Below are 20263 nucleotides of genomic sequence, written 5' to 3' on the forward strand. Positions count from 1 at the left end.
CATGTTCAAAGATGATGAAAAACGAGGTAAAAAAAAAATATCAAAATTTCAAAAAACGATGGGCTATAACCCATGTTTTTTGAATTTTTTCATTTTTTTCAAATCCTCAAAAATTATGAAAAACGGCGTGCTATAGTATGCCATACGGTAGGGGCTATAGCCCATGTTAAAAAATGATGAAAAACGAGCTTTAATTTTTTTTTTCAAAAATTCAAAAAACGATGGGCTATAACCCATGTTTTTTTATTTTAGATTTTTTTTCAAATCCTCAAAAATGATGAAAAACGGCGTGCTATAGTATGCCGTATGGTAGGGGCTATAGCCCATGTTCAAAAATGATGAAAAACGAGGTAAAAAAAATAATTCAAAAATTCAAAAAACGATGGGCTATAACCCATGTGTTTTTTTTTTCTTCATTTTTTTCAAATCCTCAAAAATGATGAAAAACGGCGTGCTATAGTATGCCGTACGGTAGGGGCTATAGCCCATGTTCAAAAATGATGAAAAACGAGGTAAAAAAAATAATTCAAAAATTCAAAAAACGATGGGCTATAACCCATGTTTTAGACTTTTTGATCTTTTTTTCAAATCCTCAAAAATGTTGAAAAACAGCGTGCTATAGTATGCCATACGGTAGGGGCTATAGCCCATGTTCAAAAATGATGAAAAACGAGGTTTAAAAAAGAATCTAAAATTCAAAAAACGATGGGCTATAACCCATGTTTTTTGATTTTCATCTTTTTTTCAAATCCTCAAAAATGATGAAAAACGGCGTGCTATAGTATGCCGTCTGAGATGGTCTATAACCCACGGTCATGGGCTATAATATAGGTTTTGAAAAAAAGAGGAAAATCACTCCAAGACCATGGGCTATAGGCCTATAGTCTTTCTAACTATAAAAGAAATACAGTTTTATCGATTTAGAATTATTCTGGATCCCTTTTTAGTTTCTCAAAGAAAAACAAATCATCAATATCCGATGAAAAAAAAGGTATATAAACTGAAATAAAATATGTTATCACGTATACAGTGTTGTGTTGTGTTGTGCTGTGTTGTGTAGGACAAAGTTTCTGCACACACATACTAAAAGCTCGATATTGGAGGGGCTATAGCGTCCCTCAAAGATCTAAAATTTGCCATTGTCCAACATTGGACAACATTGTGGCAAAGACAAGTCTTTGCCACAGACACAAGAAGCAAAAATATCAGATCTAGACTACATAGCTGCTATATTTTGCTCATTGAAATGCTGAAAAGTAGCAGTTTTGGACATAATGAGTTATCTATCCACCCAATGCTATTAATGAACGATAACCCACCTTTTGAAGAGTTACAAATTACAAATATGAAAAGGAGCGAAAGACTTGCCATTGGACCATCCTGAGCACATACATTTACTTCAAACCGTCTCCATTTACTTTAAACCGTTTTTCCACTTTCCAGTCTCACGTAACCAGTACCTCTGCGCACCCCCTGTGAACCACTGCTACACACCATGCAGGTTATTACTGAAACATTTCGGCTAGAAGCTAAACTGTACCTCAGGCGACAGTTACAGTACACTGACCGATACATCAGTCTGGTAGTAGAGTCACATGTTGTGATGCTTCAGACTCCATGCCAGGCGCCAGGGGCTGCTCTCCATGCCACTTCTGATGAGACACAAGAAGAGGGCTAATTATAAGGATTAATTAGAAACAGGCACCATTTGACTTTCTCTGATTCCATCTGATTCCCTCCTGCTAGAGGGAATAATTAAGTTACAATACAATACTTGTGCATGTAATGTGATCACAGCCATGTTAATTCATTTTATTCAGCATAGTAAAAGAACACCAGATCAAACTGTAAAAATGAATAACGATGCGTTTTATTTGTATGGCACTGTTCATTCACAGGGATAGTGCTTCATAGTTAACTAGATATGCACTCTCTCGAGATGCCAACTTGCGCCTTGCTCACAAGTAGGCCATGTATGGCCTACATGTGTGCAAGCAGAGCGCGCCATGAAGTGCGCTCAGTGCTCAACACTGCTGGTACGACTGCTGCTCTGAGTCCTAAAGCTCTCTGCCTCTGTATGGGTACGACTGCTGCTCTGAGTCCTAAAGCTCTCTGCCTCTGTATGGGTACGACTGCTGCTCTGAGTCCTAAATCTCTCTGCCTCTGTATGGGTACGACTGCTGCTCTGAGTCCTAAAGCTCTCTGTCAGGGTACGACTGCTGCTCTGAGTCCAGAGCTCTCTGCTGTCTGTCTGGGTACGACTGCTGCTCTGATTCATATAGCTCTCTGCTGTCTGTCTGGGTACGACTGCTGCTCTGATTCATAGAGCTCTCTGCTGTCTGTCTGGGTACGACTGCTGCTCTGATTCATAGAGCTCTCTGCTGTCTGTCTGGGTACGACTGCTGCTGAGTCCTAGCTCTCTGCTGTCTGTCTAAAGCCCCGACTGCTGCTCTGAGTCCTAGAGCTCTCTGCTGTCTCATGGGTACGACTGCTGCTCTGAGTCCTAGAGCTCTCTGCTGCTGTCTGGGTGCGACTGCTGATCTGAGTCCTAGAGCTCTCTGCTACTCTAAATCCTTTAGACCCGCAATTGTCCTTATACCAACCTTGAAACGTACCTAAGTTACAGAATGGTAGTCCCTTACTCCCTTATTGGCTGTTGGAGGACACTGACATATGCATGTCACATACTGTACGTATGAAAAGAAAAGAAAGAAAAGAAAAATAAATAGCAGTGACAGATCAAATTTGGCTTTGTCCGAGGCTTAAAAGGTCTTTAAATAAATACTTTTTGAAACGTGTATGGGAAAAATGAATGGGGAATTCTCTTCCGGGCCTATCGTTGTCACTGCGACGCTCTATTAAGTTGTAAACAGAGTAATTCTGCAGTATAGATACTTTTACTTCAGTAAAACACGTGAGTTCATAGCGTTGTGACTCAGGTGTTGTGTGTTGTAAATCCTGTGCTCCTTCCTAAACCACCGTATGACAGTGACCCATTTAAGAAGAGAGAACAGGCTTACGGTTGTCCTCTGTCTCCCCATGGCCCAGCTGACCAGCAAAACACACGCACGGACTGTGACGGACACACGGACGCACGCACACACACACACACACACACACACACACACACACACACACACACACACACACACACAGCATTACAGTTGCTTCCTTTCCACCCACCCGCTCATTTTAACCCCAGAGGAGGGTGTGTATTCTTTTCAGGTTTTTCCTCTGAACAGAGATTTGTCCTTGGTGTTATTTATATCGTGAAGCTAAAAGACGCCTTGTCATTAGGAGGCCGCGTATGGCATCAAGACAGGTCCCACCCAACAAGCATGCCCCCCCCCCTGCGCGCGCGTGCACACACACACACACACACACACACACACACACACACACACACACACACTTGACTCTTTCCCCTCTCACTCTTTTACTCTCTCCATCTCTCGCTCTCTCCCCTCCGTTCTCTGTTTCTGTCCATAGACAGAGACTGTGATTCTTCAAGAGATTCGACTGTATTTCTGTAGTCAATGTGAGAAAGTACAAATAGTAAATATACAGACTCACAATTTGCAGATGTTATTCATTTTAAGTATTAAGTAAACCTCTCTATTTCTCTCGCTGGTTTAATACCTGTGATGAGATTGAGGAAGACGGCTGGGTTTTGTGGTTAAAGGAGCTCATACGAGGTGGGATGGGAGCTGATGAGAAGCAGCCGGGGAAGGAGAGGTATATAGGCTGGGAGGAGTAAGGGCAGAGAACTTGGAAATGGACGTTGGGTGTATAATTATACTGTATATTCTTAAATTAGAGAGAGAGCTGGTGCTGCCAACCTCCTGCTGGTGCCTGGAGTCTGCCTCCCAGGTCTATGTACTTTAATACCCCAGGGGTAGGGCCAGACAAGCCTAGTGCTTCTCCCTAGCCCTTTTTCAGGACATTTGGACAAGACTGTTGAAAAGTGACGCTTGGGTGATTTGCAGTCGATGTATGTGTCCAAATCCTGAAACTGAACTGAACTGAAATAAATGAATAAAATACTCTACTTTTTCCCTTTTCCATTTTCCCGACCTTTGGGAAGTGGTTAAATCAAGTGTTGAAATATCCCGATTTGGAGGGTAGCCAACAGGTGGATTTTTGCAAAACACATTTTTTAAACAAAATGCCTCAAATCATCCAATTGCCATCAAGAAGAAATGGCACCCTTTTCATATTGGCCTATTATAGCGCCACCAGGAGGCCACAACCTGACCTGGCCTGGTGGAGACATGTGCCCAGAGGGGCACTTTTGCTAGTTTTTCATGTTTTTTGATGATAAAACAAGATATGAAAATCTTGAACGATCAAACGCCCAAACGATACAGACTATCTAATTCTGTCTCGTAAATTTTCATTTTTTGCAACGATAAAAAAAGAGAGAAATTATGAAAATCATGAAAAACTTGAATGTATGTTTTGTAATAATAATCAAAATCTACAAAGTAACTAAAGTTTTCAAATTGTAGTACTGATTTCTTTTTAAATATTCCAGTACAGTACATGTACCTCAAAGTTGTACTTAACCCATTTTGGGCGGGAACCCCTTTTGGTGTTAGCATTATGCTTGTCACGATACCAGGAATGCAGAACCCGGCAGAAATAAGTTACAACAAAAATAGGGAAATGCAAGGAGTAAGCTATAGGAATTCCAAAAAATGCAATACTTTAAAAAGCATGAATGCAAAATCTCAGGAGTCCAAAAGCTTAAAGCTATGCAAAACACAAATACCTCTTAGAAGCCCAAAAACACACACGCAGAGTCCAAGGCAGAACACTGGAACAAGGATGTATGTACTGACAGTGTGTTTGTGAAATGAGTCCAGTCTTATAGGGAGCAGGGTGATTGCATTAGTGTTCTCAGGTGTGGAATGGGCATGGCACTGTTGGGCTGAAGAGGGGGTGGAAACTGGTGTGTGACAACTTAAGGACTGAGAGAGGGAATGGAGAATGGGAGTGGCTGATGTGGAGATATGGTCTGTAGAGCGACAGACCATGACAATGCTATGCTACAAGCTCATAGCGCGTGCCGAGCATGTAGGTCTGCTATTTTTGAAAAATCGAAGAACGACTGACATAGAAACATAGCTTTTTCAGAAAACTGTCAGGATGTATAGAAGACATTTTTAGAATCTGATCTCACGTCAAAATGGGCTAAGTATAAGTAAATGTAATTAGTTACTTACCACCACTGACTGTGACTATTAGTGCAACTGTGAAGACATTATAAGACAGACAGATGAGATCCTCATGATGTGCAGTAAAAGTATAGCTGATGTCACTCTTTACTGGCATCCTGCAATGATGTCTGTCTGGCAACGAGTGATATAATGACTGTAGATTATTAGATCAGAGGGCCAGCCAGAAGGCAATGCTCTGTCTACCGAGCAATCTTCGTTCCTACTCTCACCTACAGTGTGGTCATGAAGTGTGGGTCATGGTATATAGGGTGAGAAGATAGGCTGAGAAGTTCCGTGGGCAGACGTTGTCCTTCAAGACAACCAGCAAGCTATTGTATAGTATTCCAGTATAGTGTCCAAAATATACGTAGGACGTGACTAATTGAACACCCATTCCCGGCAAGCCAAATTACATCACATTTTTATTTCACAGAATGTAGAATGGGTACATTTCAAACGAAAGCCAATTCAAGTCAATACAAAAACGGCTACTTTGTGGACGGAACCATGATGAAGGACTAAGACTTGTTTAGAACAGGGTCCACCATTTTAAATTCATCAGAACATTTAAAGACGTACATATACACTTCTACAAAAAAACAGGAAATCATCATATAAGGAAAGTAAAAAGGGGGGCCAGTTTCGAATTGCAGCCATCTGTAGGTGCTCTTTGAGAGCGGTTTTGAAAGAGTCGAGGGATTCACATGTCTTAATGGCTGTTGGTAGGGCGTTCCACATTTTAATGGCATAAATGAATGTAATCCCTTGTTTGAGCCGAATCTGGCTTGCACGTGTTTTGTTGAACTCCCTCTGGTGTTGTGAGTGTGGACTTTAAGGAAGTATTTAGACAGCTAGGTACATGGGTATCTTGGTGGGGTAGCGAATCTTGTAAACCAGACCCATTGCAAGATGCTGTAGGCCTACTCTGTCGACTGTCGTCAACCCTAAGCCATTCCAGCCTATCAAAATGGGCAGGGGTGAGGTGGGTTCTGGGAGTGAGGCCCAGTAGGCCTGACCAGTTTGTTTTGGGAAGTCTGGAGCCTTGTTTTAAGGGCCTTTGAGGTGCTGTGGTACCAAGAGGTGCACGCATAGTCGAAGAAAAGCTTGTACAAAGGCTCCTGGGTTTAGATGTTTTTGTTGACCAGTGAGGAGATCTTTACAGGAATCTTGCTATTTGGTTGACTTTTTTATTACGTTGGTGGCCATTTTATCACTCCAGGATGGAACCTAGGTAGGTAATTTCATCTTTTCATGTGATAATATTGTCACCCACTTTAACAGAGAAGCCGTCTGCCTTTCTGAGACTACACTATTTTGATAGTAAGATTCCCCGTCTCCTCCGGTCATGTTCAGGGCTATACGCCAGATCCCAGCACATAATGGGGAGGATCTTTACGCCATTTCCAGGTTGTCTTCACCACTTGAAATAATATAGCGTATTCTGCGCCAGATCTGACTATAGTTATGATATGACTTAAGTTGATCTGGCCTCGATCGGACTCTCCCTCCGATTCACCCAAGGACGTCCGTCGTATAGTGGGCAGAATTTGTTGATTGAAATCAGGTGATATTCTGGGCCAGATCTGACTATATTGCATGGTTTGACGCAGGGAACGCAGGGAAACTGGAAGTACCCTCACTAAAAACGCCGGGCCAACGCTCCACACGTCCCAAACTCTTCTCCCTTCTGGCTCCAAAACTGTGGAATGCACTTCCCATTGCAGTCAGAACTGCAGCATCACTCCCAATCTTCCGCCGTAGCCTGAAAACCCACCTTTTCAGACTCCATCATGGCCCATAGCACTTACCCTAACCCCTTAGATAGCATTTCTGTTGGCTTAGATAGCATTTGACACAGACTTATAGCATGTTATGTAGACAGCACTATAATTGTATTGTATATAGTTATAGCACGCCATAGTACATATGTATAGCATAGTAGTAAATATGTATAGTTTATATGTATAGTGTATGTATAGTTTCATTATATAGATATTCCACTGTTACTTTCTTAGCTTACGCATGTTTCATGATATTGATAAATGCTTTTATGTGATGTATTCCCATGCTTTTGTTCTTGCTTAAATGTAAGTCGCTCTGGATTAAGAGTGTCTGCTAAATGCCTAAATTGTAAATTGTAAATTGTAATTGTTTGACTTGATCTGGCCCCAATCGAGACGTCACTAATTCGTCCAGGTCCACCCCTGACCGCGCTTGCTGGGATACTGTAGCCTATATGTGTCGTCACATGGGTCCTAGCCTCGGACACCACAGGCGCCCCATGACTGGCCTATAAAATAAAATAAACAATTTAAAAACGTGTATTTAGACCATCTGTGCAAGAGGGGGTTGGGCATACTGTGACCATCAAATACAAATGACCTTTTTTCATGCCTTTAGGAGACGCGTCAACACGGTATTCATTTTAACAGCATATAAAATAGAAAAATAAATTGCCATGACGAAAGAAGGAGAGAAAGAAATGACACACACACACACACGCACACGCACACGCACACGCACACACATGCACAGGGCATAATTAGAAAACATGTGAGTCCTCCCCAGACACCATGCACCCTTCCCCTGAGAGAAACATGAAATCTGCCTGACCGCATGCACAGTAAAAGAGTAGTAGATCATGTTTCTTTCTGCGCATGGGCCCAACCAGTCAGTGTTTAGCCGGCTTGACGCTGTGGGTCAGCCAGCATGAGGCCTTTCATTATGTGAGCTGGATTCTGGGTGTGTCTGCCAGGCAGCGGGCAGCCAGCCAGCTACTGTAAACCAGGCCACGGCAGCCATGAACATCTGTCCTCGCCTGCAGTGTATGTGGTTGTAGAGCCTCCTACTGTACGCAGCAAGCATTGCACCCATTCACCCAAACCCACTTTGTCACAGTTAAACTCGACAGTCGACAGAAGATATCACAAACCACTGTTTCTGTGCCAGCTGCGTGTCCCTGTCAGTGTGTGTGTGTGTGTGTGTGTGTGTGTGTGTGTGTGTGTGTGTGTGTGTGTGTGTGTGCGCGCGCGTGCGTGTGTGTGTGTGTGTGTGTGTGTGTGTGTGTGTGTGTTGTGATAATCACTGCTTTTTATCATTATGCCTTTTTGTGCCTTTTGTTGTTCAACTTCAATTTATCTTTGATTTTGACAACTATTTGACCAATTGAATAGGTAGTGGTTCTCGAACATTTTCATGTCAAGTACCCCCAATTTGTATTACTGTATATTTGTATTGTATTTGGCACCGGACCCCCACTTGGAATAGTGTTAAAAAAAAAAAAAAAAAAAGGTCTAGGGAACACCATCAACCTCAATGAACCATTGTTGCCATTGCTTGAGAACCATTGTTCTCAAGCACCTCAGTTCTTGCACATAGGCCTATACCGGTAGTTGTTTTAGGTAGGCCTACTTAAAAAAGAAAGAATGAATGAATATTATAATGTCATTTGTCAGAATTTAGGATGCCTCCCGAGTGTCTCCCTAGGGAGGTCCTTGTTGCACGTCCTACTGGAAGGACCAGATGGATGGATTATATCTCCAAACTGTATGGAGCTCTCTGTCTGGAGCTCTGGAGCTCTCTGTTGGAGCTCTGGAGCTCTCTGCTGGAGCTGTTGCCCCCACGACCCGACTCCGGATAAGCGGTTGAAGATGGATGGATGGATGGATGGATGGTTGGCAAGAGATCATTGATAAGCTGCAGTACATAAATCAACAGGTCTACAGATACTAAATTGGATGCAGAGTGTCGCAAGAAGGTATGCTCATATGCTGAAGATGCCTAGTAGTATGTAGGCCCAGTTGCGCGAGAACTGGAGAACTGGGCTTGGTAAGCCAGTAAGTAGCCATCGTTGTACATGTAGATCCGCTTATCAGTGGGATTGTAGCTCAGACTGGCCACTCCTAAAGCCACCTTCTCCAGGGGCAGGGCCAGGCCGTTGTCCTCTTTGCCCGTGGCGGTGTCGAAGGCGTAGAAGACCTCCTCGCGATACTCGCTCACGTAGCGGGTGGCGTACAGCACGCCGCAGGCCATGAAGGCGCTGCTCACCGCCCTCTTGAACAGCTGCGTCTCCCAGGTGTGCGTCACGTTGAGCTTCTTCTCCCCGTCCCAGGCCAGCCGGCTCACCACCAGGTTACCGTGGTTACCGTCCGTGGCGTAGATGGCCCACAGCCCCGTCTCGTCCGCCTCCACGTCCACGTCGCTGTACACTCTGCAGTTGTAATAACAGTACGGGAACTTGTTGCTGAAGCCTACGCCCGTCCCGGGCAGAGTCACCCTGGTCACCGTGGTGTCCGTCAGGTTGTAGCGGCACACGTCGGCGGACTTGTAGCAGTGGTAGTAAAGGGCGTTGCCGTAGAGGACGGCGCTCGGACCCTCGGCGGCGTTGCTGTGCGTGTAGGACGGGGCGAAGGAGACGTCTCTGTAATTGGTCTCGGCCATTAGATCTTTGTGCGACTTGTACATGCGCAGTTTGTTGCTCCACGCGTTGTTGTTAATCAGAGCCATGAGCCAGTAGGTGTCTTCTTCTGCTGCTGGGCTGTTGCTGTCGGCCTCTTTGCCCCAGGAGCCGGACTGGTAGCTGCTCTGGTAGACGCCGATCTTGGTCACCACGGGGTCGCTGATGTTGGTTATGAGGCCCTTGAAGCACTGCGAGCCTGGGGTTAATGGGAGGTAGGAGCCAGGAGGTTAACGAGGGTCAGGTGCAGTGGCGTGAAGTATTGTATTCGTTTTTGTGCTCTTGTTGTTTCTTTTTTCACCTTGATTATTATAGGGTTGTCGATTGGCTATTGTCTGCCAAAGCTTTCTCCATAATAACAGAAAACTGAAAATACACTAGTATGGAACCCTGAGGGACTCCGGCCACAGCAGCCCATGGCCATGTATGAGTGGAGTGTCCGTATAAACCTGGCTAAATTCACACCTCAGACACCTACCTACACACAGTAATACTTTAATATTAAAAGTGTAGGCATTATAAGCCTATATTCCCTTTTGGTCTAAATAACAACTGTATGCATTGCATATTCATGTTCTCTTGTTTAATCTTTTTTTAAATAATAATAATAAACTTTATTTATATACTGTAGCACCTTTCATGTCATAGAATGCAACGCAAAGTGCTTTACAGGGCAAAAGAAGATAAAAACAGAAACGTAAAGTAACAATTAAGCAAGCAAAAAGACAATACAAAACAATAGCAAAGAGCAAAAAACAGCAGTAAAACAGGCAAGGCAGTATAAGAACAAAAAAAACTCGACTGAAGGCAAGAGTAAAAAGGTGGGTCTTGAGCTGTGCTTTGAATATGGCTACGGAGGGTGCCTGTCTAAGATGTAATGGGAGTTTATTCCAGGCTGTTGGCCCATAGAAGCAGAAAACTGACCAATAGACTTGAACTTGAAAGTAAGTACTTTCAAGTTCTAAGTTCTAATTTTGAGGTACTGTTACTTTACTGGAGTATTTCCTAATTTCAATACTTTTACTTCTACTCCACTACACTCCATTTTCTTACACAAAAATCCTGTATTATAAAAGTGTGCTTACTTCTGAAGTCTTTGGGGATCGTTCGACAGGAATTAACGCCGTTCTTCAAAGTACGCAGTTTGCCTCTGACGCTCCTCATGTTGATGTCGTCGGAACGGTGCATCCTCTTTACATCGTTCCGCAGTTTACCCACCTGGCACGCGCACGCACGCACACACACACACACACACACACACACACACACACACACACACACACACACACACACACACACACACAGAAAGCTTGAATTATGCCTCTTTCTATCTACAAAGTGTTTGTTTCATAAAAGTCCACTGTAGACATGTTATGAGCTGCAGGTGAGTTTCTTTCCTAAGTGTTGGAGTTTGGAAGGCCCATGCGTATACCACCTGTTTTGAATTTGTACATAATGCGTGCAGGAGGCATGAGCAGGAGGTTGCTTTACTGATAACGAGCGCTTCCAAACTCTGACACTTTGCAGATAGAAACGCTCCAGTTCGGTCTCTATCCTTCTTTATACTCTATGATGTACACACAGAGACTTCACACACTACAGTACACAGGCAATTTGATCATTACAAAAATAAAAAGCTATAATTCAGCTAGTATAGAGCACCAAAGTCTGACGTCAATATCGGTAGAGGGTGCTAAGTCCACAGGTTCATGTACATTACAATATCGCAGAGACAGTTTGTTCATTTTTGGACCACAATGGTTATATGAGACAATTGAGAAAAACTTCCATGAACCAGGGGATGAGCGAGTGACGTCAGGACTTCGGCGCTATATAGCTGTTTTATATTAACCTCGCCTCACCAGGCTTTCCACCACCTCGGAGGAAAGCCTGGTCTCTGTTTCAAAAGTCTGTATGATCCTGTCGGGAGCGGATGATATCGTTACGTCATGTTGTAGTATTGTTTTGTAGTCGACAGGCAGGAACAACAGACGGCGGCAACTTCCTTTTCCCTCTCAATAAAAGCTCTCGTAGCCTGTAGCTTTTATTGAGAAAAATCGGTTTGAGGGTTTGAGGATGATATGACCCATATCATCCGCTCCCGACAGGATCATATACCCTAAATGAAATGGTGCCCAGGCTAGTTGCACCACACCCTTGGTTGAGTTCTGGTCGAAGCTCTGCCGTACCTCCTCTGAAAGTCTGTGCGTCTCGTCAGTGGGCTTCGCCGTGTGGATGGAGCTGATGTCCATCTCCAGCTGCTCCAGTTCCTGGCCCAGCTGGCCCAGGCGCAGCGCAGAATATAGGCCCATGTTCTGCAGGTACTGGAAGGGCTCGAGACGGGCTGTCAGGTTCTGGAACAGAGCCTGGATCCCAGGCAGACGCTCTCTGGACACTCTCACCTTAGGAGGAACGCACACAGAATTAGTGAACTCCAGGGGATCCCAGGCAGACGCTCTCTGGACACTCTCACCTTAGGAGGAACACACACAGAGTTAGTGAACTCCAGGGGGTTTGTCTGAAAGGCCACAGAAGCAGAAACTTCCCAAATAATTGGTTGGTTGATTCACTGACCAGAGTGAGGGACGCTCACAGGTACGCAACCACGGGACGTTTATATGATCTAGTCGTCCCCCCCCCCCCCCCCCCCCCCCAGTTATAGGACACGTATAGAGGAAAAATGCTTGTTATGCTTATTTATCCTAATATATTGTTGTTGTTCTTTATCCTGATTGGATAAAAAAATGTATTTCGACTCGAAGATGCATTTTCTGTAGAGAGCTGGAGAGACGGGAAGACGTCTGTTACTGAACAAATATTCTATTAGCAGCTATTCAACATTCTTTTAACAAAAGAACCAAATAAATCACTTCAGCACCTTACATGTCCCAAATATAAATCAGTGCACTCTTTTACGGCTCATGGTCGAGGAGGTTTTGATCACCTTATCTTGTCGTGTATTGAAGGAGTTTTCGCAGCCCTTGACCTGATCCTGGACGTTCTCGTACTTCGCGACGGGGAACATCCACATGCTGCCGTTCACGGGACACACACACGTGCCGTCCTTCTCCTGGCCATCGACACGTTGGGCATGGCTGTCTCCCTGTGGTGTACAGAGAAGCAACTCCATGAGTATTGACATTGTGTGCTATGATGCATTATTAGTCCACGCACCTGCAGTGTCGAACGTAAAAGAAATATAGGATATAGCAAAGGAGTTAAGTAGGCTACTTGCAAAAAATACATTTTAGTGGCCGGATGGGAACCGTGAGGCTCCCGGTTTACTCACAGGCTCCCCCAGAGTTAGTGTGTCCTTGAGCAAGACGCTGAACTCGCTTGCTCCCGATGTGCAGATTGGTGCCTTGCATGGTTTCCTCCACCATAGGTGTATGAATGTGTGTTGTGAATGGGTGAATGTAATGCACAATCTATAATTATGTAAAGCGCCTTGGATAAAAGCTCTATATAAATGCACCATTTTATTTTAATATAGCGTCACAATAATTTTAACCACTTTAACCGCACATTTTACACGTTTGCTATTCAAAATATAGCAGATAGCGGTATACAAATAATTTACATTATCATTTTTGGGTCCTTGACATGAAAAAGTTTGAGCACGCTGATATAGCAATATAATGTTTTTCCAGAAAACTATTACAGGATTGAGAAGACATTTGTAGAATCGACCTCAAGTTTTAATGGGTTTAGAATATCAGTTGTTACTCACTGTGGATGACATGAGCATCAATAGGAGCAGGAGCACGGTCTGCATCGGAGCCATTATTACTTCACACTGAATCTGAGGAGAGGAAAACAACACTACATTAAAATGTGACTTCTCTTTCCTCTCTTTCTCAATACAGGAACATATAATCTAACACGTAACACACACACACACACACGCACGCACGCACGCACGCACGCACACATTCATGATTTATGCTGCGTCATCTATAGTTACACAAACAATAAAGCAGAAACGAAAACGAAATAAATGATCAGATTCCTCACTTCCCATGGAAATAGTTTAGCAATATCATGTAGATTCCCCGTTTATGAAATACAGGACATCCATTGCATTCTGTATCCTGAAAGAGATTTATACATAGGCTGTATAAAATCAAATGATGTGGCTTTTGTTAGAATATTTTTGATTACATATTGAGTTTTTAATGACAGTTCAAATTGATACGTAAAATCATCAAAGTTTATTTATCATTTTGTAACTCTGAAAGTGTACACTTGGAAACATGAAAGGGTCCATTTGGTTACATTTGTTAAATTAACACCCCTCTGTCACACCACTATTTCTTGCGCCATCAGCAGCACAAAACAATATAGTTCCATGTGACAGAGGGGTCAAAGTTGAACGAAGGTTGCGTTATATGGTAGAAATAGTTCAACAATACAAATAGTTTTGTGGATTAATAATTTATTTTGAATCAGTGGCCCACAGTGCCCACAGACATGGTGTCAAGTCTATGGACTTTTAATGTATGTCTTAGGGCAACCTAAAATCAGCATGCCCACCGTGATGTCATGTGGCAACCAAGTTGTATAACGTAGTTCTAATCTACAAGCAAGCACAGCATGCAGTGCAGGTGGTTCCAGAGTTATTTCTCTGAAATGAGTTACAAGGTGACCAAGGTCCTATAAAATAATTGTAAAAATATTACAGCAATTTGTTCATGTGAAAAATTTTTGCTTTAATACGTTTCTTGAACACTTAAGTACATTTACTCTTATTCGAGAAACATTTTGACTGAGCTACTTTTACTTGTAGTGGAGTAAATCTGAACGGGTCGTATTTTGTACTTGCATTGCCTACAATTTCAAAGTGCTTGTCCCCAGTTCAGCTATGATTATTTTGGGGATTCGCAGCCTGAAAGGTATGGGAAACCTTGCCTTATAGTAGCCTACATAACCTGGCCTGCATAGTACACACCAGGTTGCTGCGGGTTCAGTTTCAATTCCCCATATATTATTTCCCATGGATTTGGAAACCGCATAAAGCTCTTATTCCCCATTTGCGGTTCCTCTATACAATACTTATGATTGAAGCACATTTAAAAAAGACAACTTTAGAGTTAACCCGTAAAACTCTTTAGATGCACGAACTTGAACAAGGAGCTATAGCTTGCCAATCGGTTCTTGTACTAATCAATTTAACAATGGTCAATGAAACACACAATTACTGAGCTATAATTATTTGTTGATGGAAGACTTTTAAATTGGTCAGAGTGCCTTACCTTGATGAATGTCTGTGGACCTAAAACTTGGCCCTTTTTTAATTGTGCAGAACCTTTTCTTCTTTAGTAGCCTATTGTTCTATGGTCATCTTAATACCTTATATTATATAGTTCCCCCAAATGTGAACACGCCTTGAAACCTTGAATTCATGGGGATTTTGTCGTAGTCCTAATTCCATGACCACATTGTGACTCATTTCATTTATTCTATTATAGTATTATAATCAAAGTCAGTATATACAAAGTATATACTGTACATGTTTTTCCCATTTTTTACATTCTTTAACTGCAGTATATATATGATGATTTCCTGTTTTTCATCTATATAAGTGTATATAAGTATTTATATTAAATGTTCTGATGAATTGAAAAGTCTTAGTGCTAGGGTTTTCATGACTGCTGTGCATGTCTCATGCAAAGACAGTCATGGATGACATTGAAGAGGACCCAAAACTTGATCCCAGGGAGGGAGTGTTCAGAAGATAGAAGTTGCTGCCAAATTTGATCAACGCAAAATACTGTGTTCAAGTTCAGGAGACTTTGGGAAAAAAAGCAATTCTCCTGAATGCTGGTATGCATGGAAAGGAGTGGCATTTGCATTTCTTGCTGCAAATGCTGCAGCAAATGCGGCATTCGTGGTCTGGAGAGGGCAGTTAATTGTTTTACAGATGGGTAAAGGGGCAGGGGCTGAAGCCCCCTTTGATGTCTATGTGTGCACGTCCCTGGTTGCTGCTACTGACAACTCGTGGTCTTATTCCACATGCTCTCTGAGGGGAAGTGTCATTTTTGCTTCGTTCGGCCGATCCACCATGAAGCTTCTTCAACTTTGTGCTCTGCTTATTGTTGCCCACCAGGTAAGAAACAACATATAACCAGGATGGGGTTTATTGACTTGTTGTCACAACAAGTCCATTTTTTGACTTGTTTGTTAACAACATACATTCAGTATTCAGTTACCTGCTGTCTTTTGGGAATATATGCTGAAATAAATAGCTACGTAGTGCAAGCTGTGGTGGGGGTGGTGTATTATACAGTACAGTTAGTGAAAATATATGATCTCCAAATTGAAGTTTCGCCTACAGCTTATGGAGTAAGACCAAATCATATTTGGACAACAATGGTAGCTAATAATAGAAATAAAGAATAAGGCTGTGTGTTCTCTAAACTCTTAAAATACATAGATATTTCCATTTGCACAATGTTGTTTCAGCAAACGGTAATGAATCTATACTATATGTATTCATGATATTCCATATATAGGGTGCGTCTTCCCCTGGTTGTGTCTGCGAGTTAAAGAATTTGGAGAAGCCTTTTCCTCATGATCAGTTGAGGACTGTGGAGGACAGTGCCTCAACATGCAATGAGAAATACAAACAACAGAAGGTAAGGGTCAAAACAGCAATGCTTTTCAAGCAACCTACACTTAAAGGACAACTTTAGTTTTTTTAGGTTGTTATTAGAGAAAGTAAAAGGTGAGTGTATTTTTTCATTTTTTCTTTCGTTTTAGGGATTTTAGCTGTTTTTTACAGGGGGGCGGGGGCATTCGAGCATGGGGCTAAATATGTATTTCTTTACAAAATGTTATAGTGATTTATTTATTTTATTCTTTACTATTGTCCTACTAGACCCAGTGAAATTATATCTGTCCACAAAAGACCACGGGATCTACTGAATGAGTCAAACTGACATATTGAGCATATGACACGCCGTGTGGCTTCCCCCCTATAGGCTACCTTCACATTCAGTAGATCCTGTGATCTTTTGTGGCCAGATGTAATTTCTTGGGGAAAAAATTGGGAAACAATGGAAAACAATGGGAAAAAATTCCCAGACTTTTTTTGTGTTATTCCTTTAGCCTAAATATTTTACTCTACTGTACCTCCGTGCTGCTTACATTTTTGACTAATAAAGCAATCAATCAATCAATCAATAGCTAATAAATAACGGTGGACTCGCTCCAGGATATAGATGTTCTGTTGCTTGGCCTGGAGCACCGTCTGCCCCAGCTGGAGGCCATGGTGTCGGAGCTGGAGAGGGAGGATGACGGGGATCTGTACGGAGCCGTCAGCCTGCAGGTCATCCACAACGAGCAGGCGGAGGTCTTAAAGCTCATCCAGCAGCTCAGTAACAGCACCGTGGGCTCCCAGCTCCTTAACACTGACACTGAGCGCAAGGTAGATATACAAAACCGATTTTATTTTTTTATTATTGATATTGATAGGATACTGACCTATCAATAAAGGCAAAGAAATGTCGAACCCACAACACACAGTCAGGCAGCCTTGAGTTTATTTTTTTATTTGTATAACTTGGTGTAGCCAATGGTATGGTAATTTCATACATGTACAGTAGTAGTCGACCAAATCACTATATACTGTATATTGCAAAAAAACAAACGAAAAATCTTACTGCATAGTGTATAACATATATTTAATGCCATAAAAAATACTTTTGTTTGGCCATCATTGGATTATGTTTTATATAAAGGTTTGTGACACGCAATAAAAGCCCGGCTGTCTTACAGCTGCAGGAGATGAAAAAGGAGATGCGAGATATTCAAACGTACGACAGCATGCAGGTTGTGAAGAGAGACCAGGCCAACACTCGCCTGAAGAGAGACCTGGACCAGTGCCGAAACGGACAGCCCATGGCCCCGCCCACTCAGCCTCCACAAGGTATGTCCCACATTTCACCAGACGTGACTTTACTCAAGCCCTTTCACTTCCTCAGAGCTGCAGTGGAGGTTTTAGCTTAACAGTCGCTCTTCACCTAGCCTGAGCTAACGTGTTAGGTTTCTGGTCTAGAGGGGCGGGTCGCAGGCTCGCAGCTCAGATTTGCACACGCCCTGATTGGATCTCATCGATCTGTCAGTCACCCCCGGCCCCTCCTCTCCCCCCTAGTGCAGCGCTACGTCACATAATTTGGAGCGACGCCCACCCGGAAGGGTTGACTCCCACTTTTAGACCAGAGCGGCCAATGCGTTCCTCCAGGCTTTAAATGTTTTGCACCAACAAAAATGAAAGCCTGGTACCGAGGCTACTCTTCACCTGACTCCGCCAGATTGCAGATGCTTGCTTCACACTTGTTTCACAAACTTCCATCAGGGATCTCTGTAGCCCTGCAATCACATTGACGTGTCCACATGACGTATAGGAGCAGGAAAGGAAACAACCCCAGCAGACGATAAAAGTGTTAAATACTGTGTCAGATGTGTATACAGCATGTCATGTCACCGCTTCTCGCTTGCTCTCAAGCATAGAAGACGATTTTCCAATTCTAAAGGAGCTGTGTAATACAATTGCCGTCACACCTGGTCTCGCCAAGATCCCGCCCGTAGCTGCCGCTGATTGTTTCACCTCGGCGCGGGTTGGTTTCTATGCCAATCCCTGAGCGATCCCAGATGGAGGCTGTATTGTGAACTCAATACCGCTCCATCTGGCAGAGTCAGGTTAAGTCGCTCTTCTCCTCTCCCCTCCCCTCCGCTGCCCTGCCCTGCCATCCCCTCTCCTCTCCTCACCATTCTTTTCCCACTCTGTGCTCTCAGGGAACTGCCCTCTTGGACGTATGGTGAACGTCACCGGGCCCAGGGTCTCCACCGTAGCGCCTGGCTCAAACCCATATGGGGCCTGGGGTCGCGATGTTAAACCTGAAGCAGGAAAGGAGAGCTGGTATTGGCTGGTGATGTTGACAGCCAGCAACGCATATGCTCATTATGTACGCCGTTTCTCCAGTCTGAGTGCCCTGATTGTCGGAGTGAGTCGTCCAGGTAGATCTGCTTTAAAAAAAAAAAAAAAAAAGTACATTTTGAATAGGGCTTTATTTTCTCATGGTAAAGGTATCATGTACTATTATTACTAGTATGTTTCTTCTTGTATTTCTTCCTACAGGCAATGTACTAATCTCCTCCTCCAACCCCACCACCAACACCATCCAAGGCCCAAACGTTGTGCTCTATGAAGAGGCACTGTACTATGGCTGTTATAACAAAGACGCTATATGTAGATTCAACCTGCCAGACCTTAGTGTTACCTCTGTACAGTTGCCCAAAGGCACCAGGTAAAATATTCCCTTTTCTATCTATCTATCTATCTATCTACCTACCTACCTACCTACCTACCTACCTACCTATCTTGTGTGTATTTATTTACATACTTATTTCAATTTGGCTTTAAGGGTATCAGTGATCGGGTAAACTTTTACAGTTTCCATGCAGTCAGAAATTAACATGGGTCTTGTATACTAATCTCTCTCTCTCTCGTGTATAGGTTTAACTCTAAGAGTAACTTTTGCCACATTGGTCAGTGCTACCCATACACAGACCTGGACCTGGCAACCGACGAGAGCGGCGTCTGGGTAATCTACACCACCTCTGAGGACTTTGGCAACCTGGTGCTGTCCAAGGTAGAGCCGGGCAAAGAGCCGACGCTCGGGCAGACCTGGCACACCTCACTCTACAAGCAAGCGGTCACCAACACATTCGTGGCATGTGGCATGCTCTACGCCACGCGCTACGTGAGCGCTGGCGCCGAGGAGATCTTCTACGCTTTTGACACCACGACGGGACTCGAGAGGTATGATGTTGGCATATACATCCAGAAGATGTCAGCCAACATCATGTCCCTCAACTACAGTCCCGTGGACCAGATGCTGTATGTTTACGGCGACGGGAAGATGGTGTCCTACGAGGTGGAGTTTGAGTGACCGGATAATTATTTACCACACCAGTAGCCTAAATCGAATCATAACAGATGTAATATCTAGTGATGTAGTACTCGAGTCCGCTCTCGGGTCTGGTCTTCACTCTCGAGTCCACATTTTCATTGACTCTGTCTCGTCTCACCCATAATTTGACTCGGTCTTGACTCGTTCTCGGACCAAGGGACTCGGGACTCTTCCCCCACCGAGTCCACTCGAGTCACGAGTCACTTCAATGCAATGAAATAAATTATACCCATATTATGAGGAGTCCATTCACGTTTAAATTATAAGAGTGGCGCCTAATAGACAGCTATCTTGTTAAGTAACGGAGTGTAGCTGACGCACCTGCCTGCTCTGGCAGTGTTTTATGTATATCAAATGAGAAGAAATCTGATCTCGGTCTCGCCTTCCATCAGTTTCGACTCGGACTCGAGCCCCTCCCACACTCGGCTGTGACTCGGACTCGTCCCCCCTCGGACTACTCGCTTTAGGTGGACTCGACTACAACACTAGTAATATCCACACATTTACCATGTAAAATGTATATGTATGTATATGGATGACGACAAGTGTTGAAAATTCTCAGACATTTAACATAAAAAAACGACGTAGTCTTTATTTTTTTATTCATTACTTGT

General features: G+C 43.4%; 2 protein-coding genes across 3 annotated transcripts; one reads left to right on the forward strand and one right to left on the reverse strand.

Moving 5' to 3' along the window:
• Positions 1 to 8655: 8655 nt before the first annotated feature.
• On the reverse strand, positions 8656 to 13517 carry LOC310858072 (olfactomedin-4-like). Its single transcript, XM_083764128.1, has 5 exons — positions 13406 to 13517; positions 12620 to 12778; positions 11865 to 12077; positions 10761 to 10893; positions 8656 to 9874 (listed from the first exon to the last, which is right to left on the reverse strand). The coding sequence occupies exons 1-5, from the start codon at positions 13457 to 13459 to the stop codon at positions 9000 to 9002; spliced, it is 1434 nt and encodes a 477-aa protein (XP_083620254.1). The 5' UTR covers positions 13460 to 13517; the 3' UTR covers positions 8656 to 8999.
• Positions 13518 to 15700: 2183 nt separating this feature from the next.
• LOC310858067 (olfactomedin-4-like) lies at positions 15701 to 20189 on the forward strand. 2 transcript variants are annotated; one of them, XM_083764122.1, is made up of 7 exons: positions 15701 to 15781; positions 16188 to 16316; positions 16889 to 17101; positions 17452 to 17602; positions 18472 to 18693; positions 18815 to 18983; positions 19193 to 20189. In XM_083764122.1, the coding sequence occupies exons 1-7, from the start codon at positions 15737 to 15739 to the stop codon at positions 19626 to 19628; spliced, it is 1365 nt and encodes a 454-aa protein (XP_083620248.1). In that variant the 5' UTR covers positions 15701 to 15736; the 3' UTR covers positions 19629 to 20189. The 2 variants fall into 2 exon arrangements, with proteins under 2 accessions (XP_083620248.1, XP_083620249.1); XM_083764123.1 differs by having other exon boundaries at positions 16188 to 16310.
• Positions 20190 to 20263: the final 74 nt, after the last annotated feature.

This window comes from Protomyctophum parallelum, assembly GCF_964188405.1.
Source record: "Protomyctophum parallelum genome assembly, chromosome: 4".
NCBI lineage: Eukaryota > Metazoa > Chordata > Actinopteri > Myctophiformes > Myctophidae > Protomyctophum > Protomyctophum parallelum.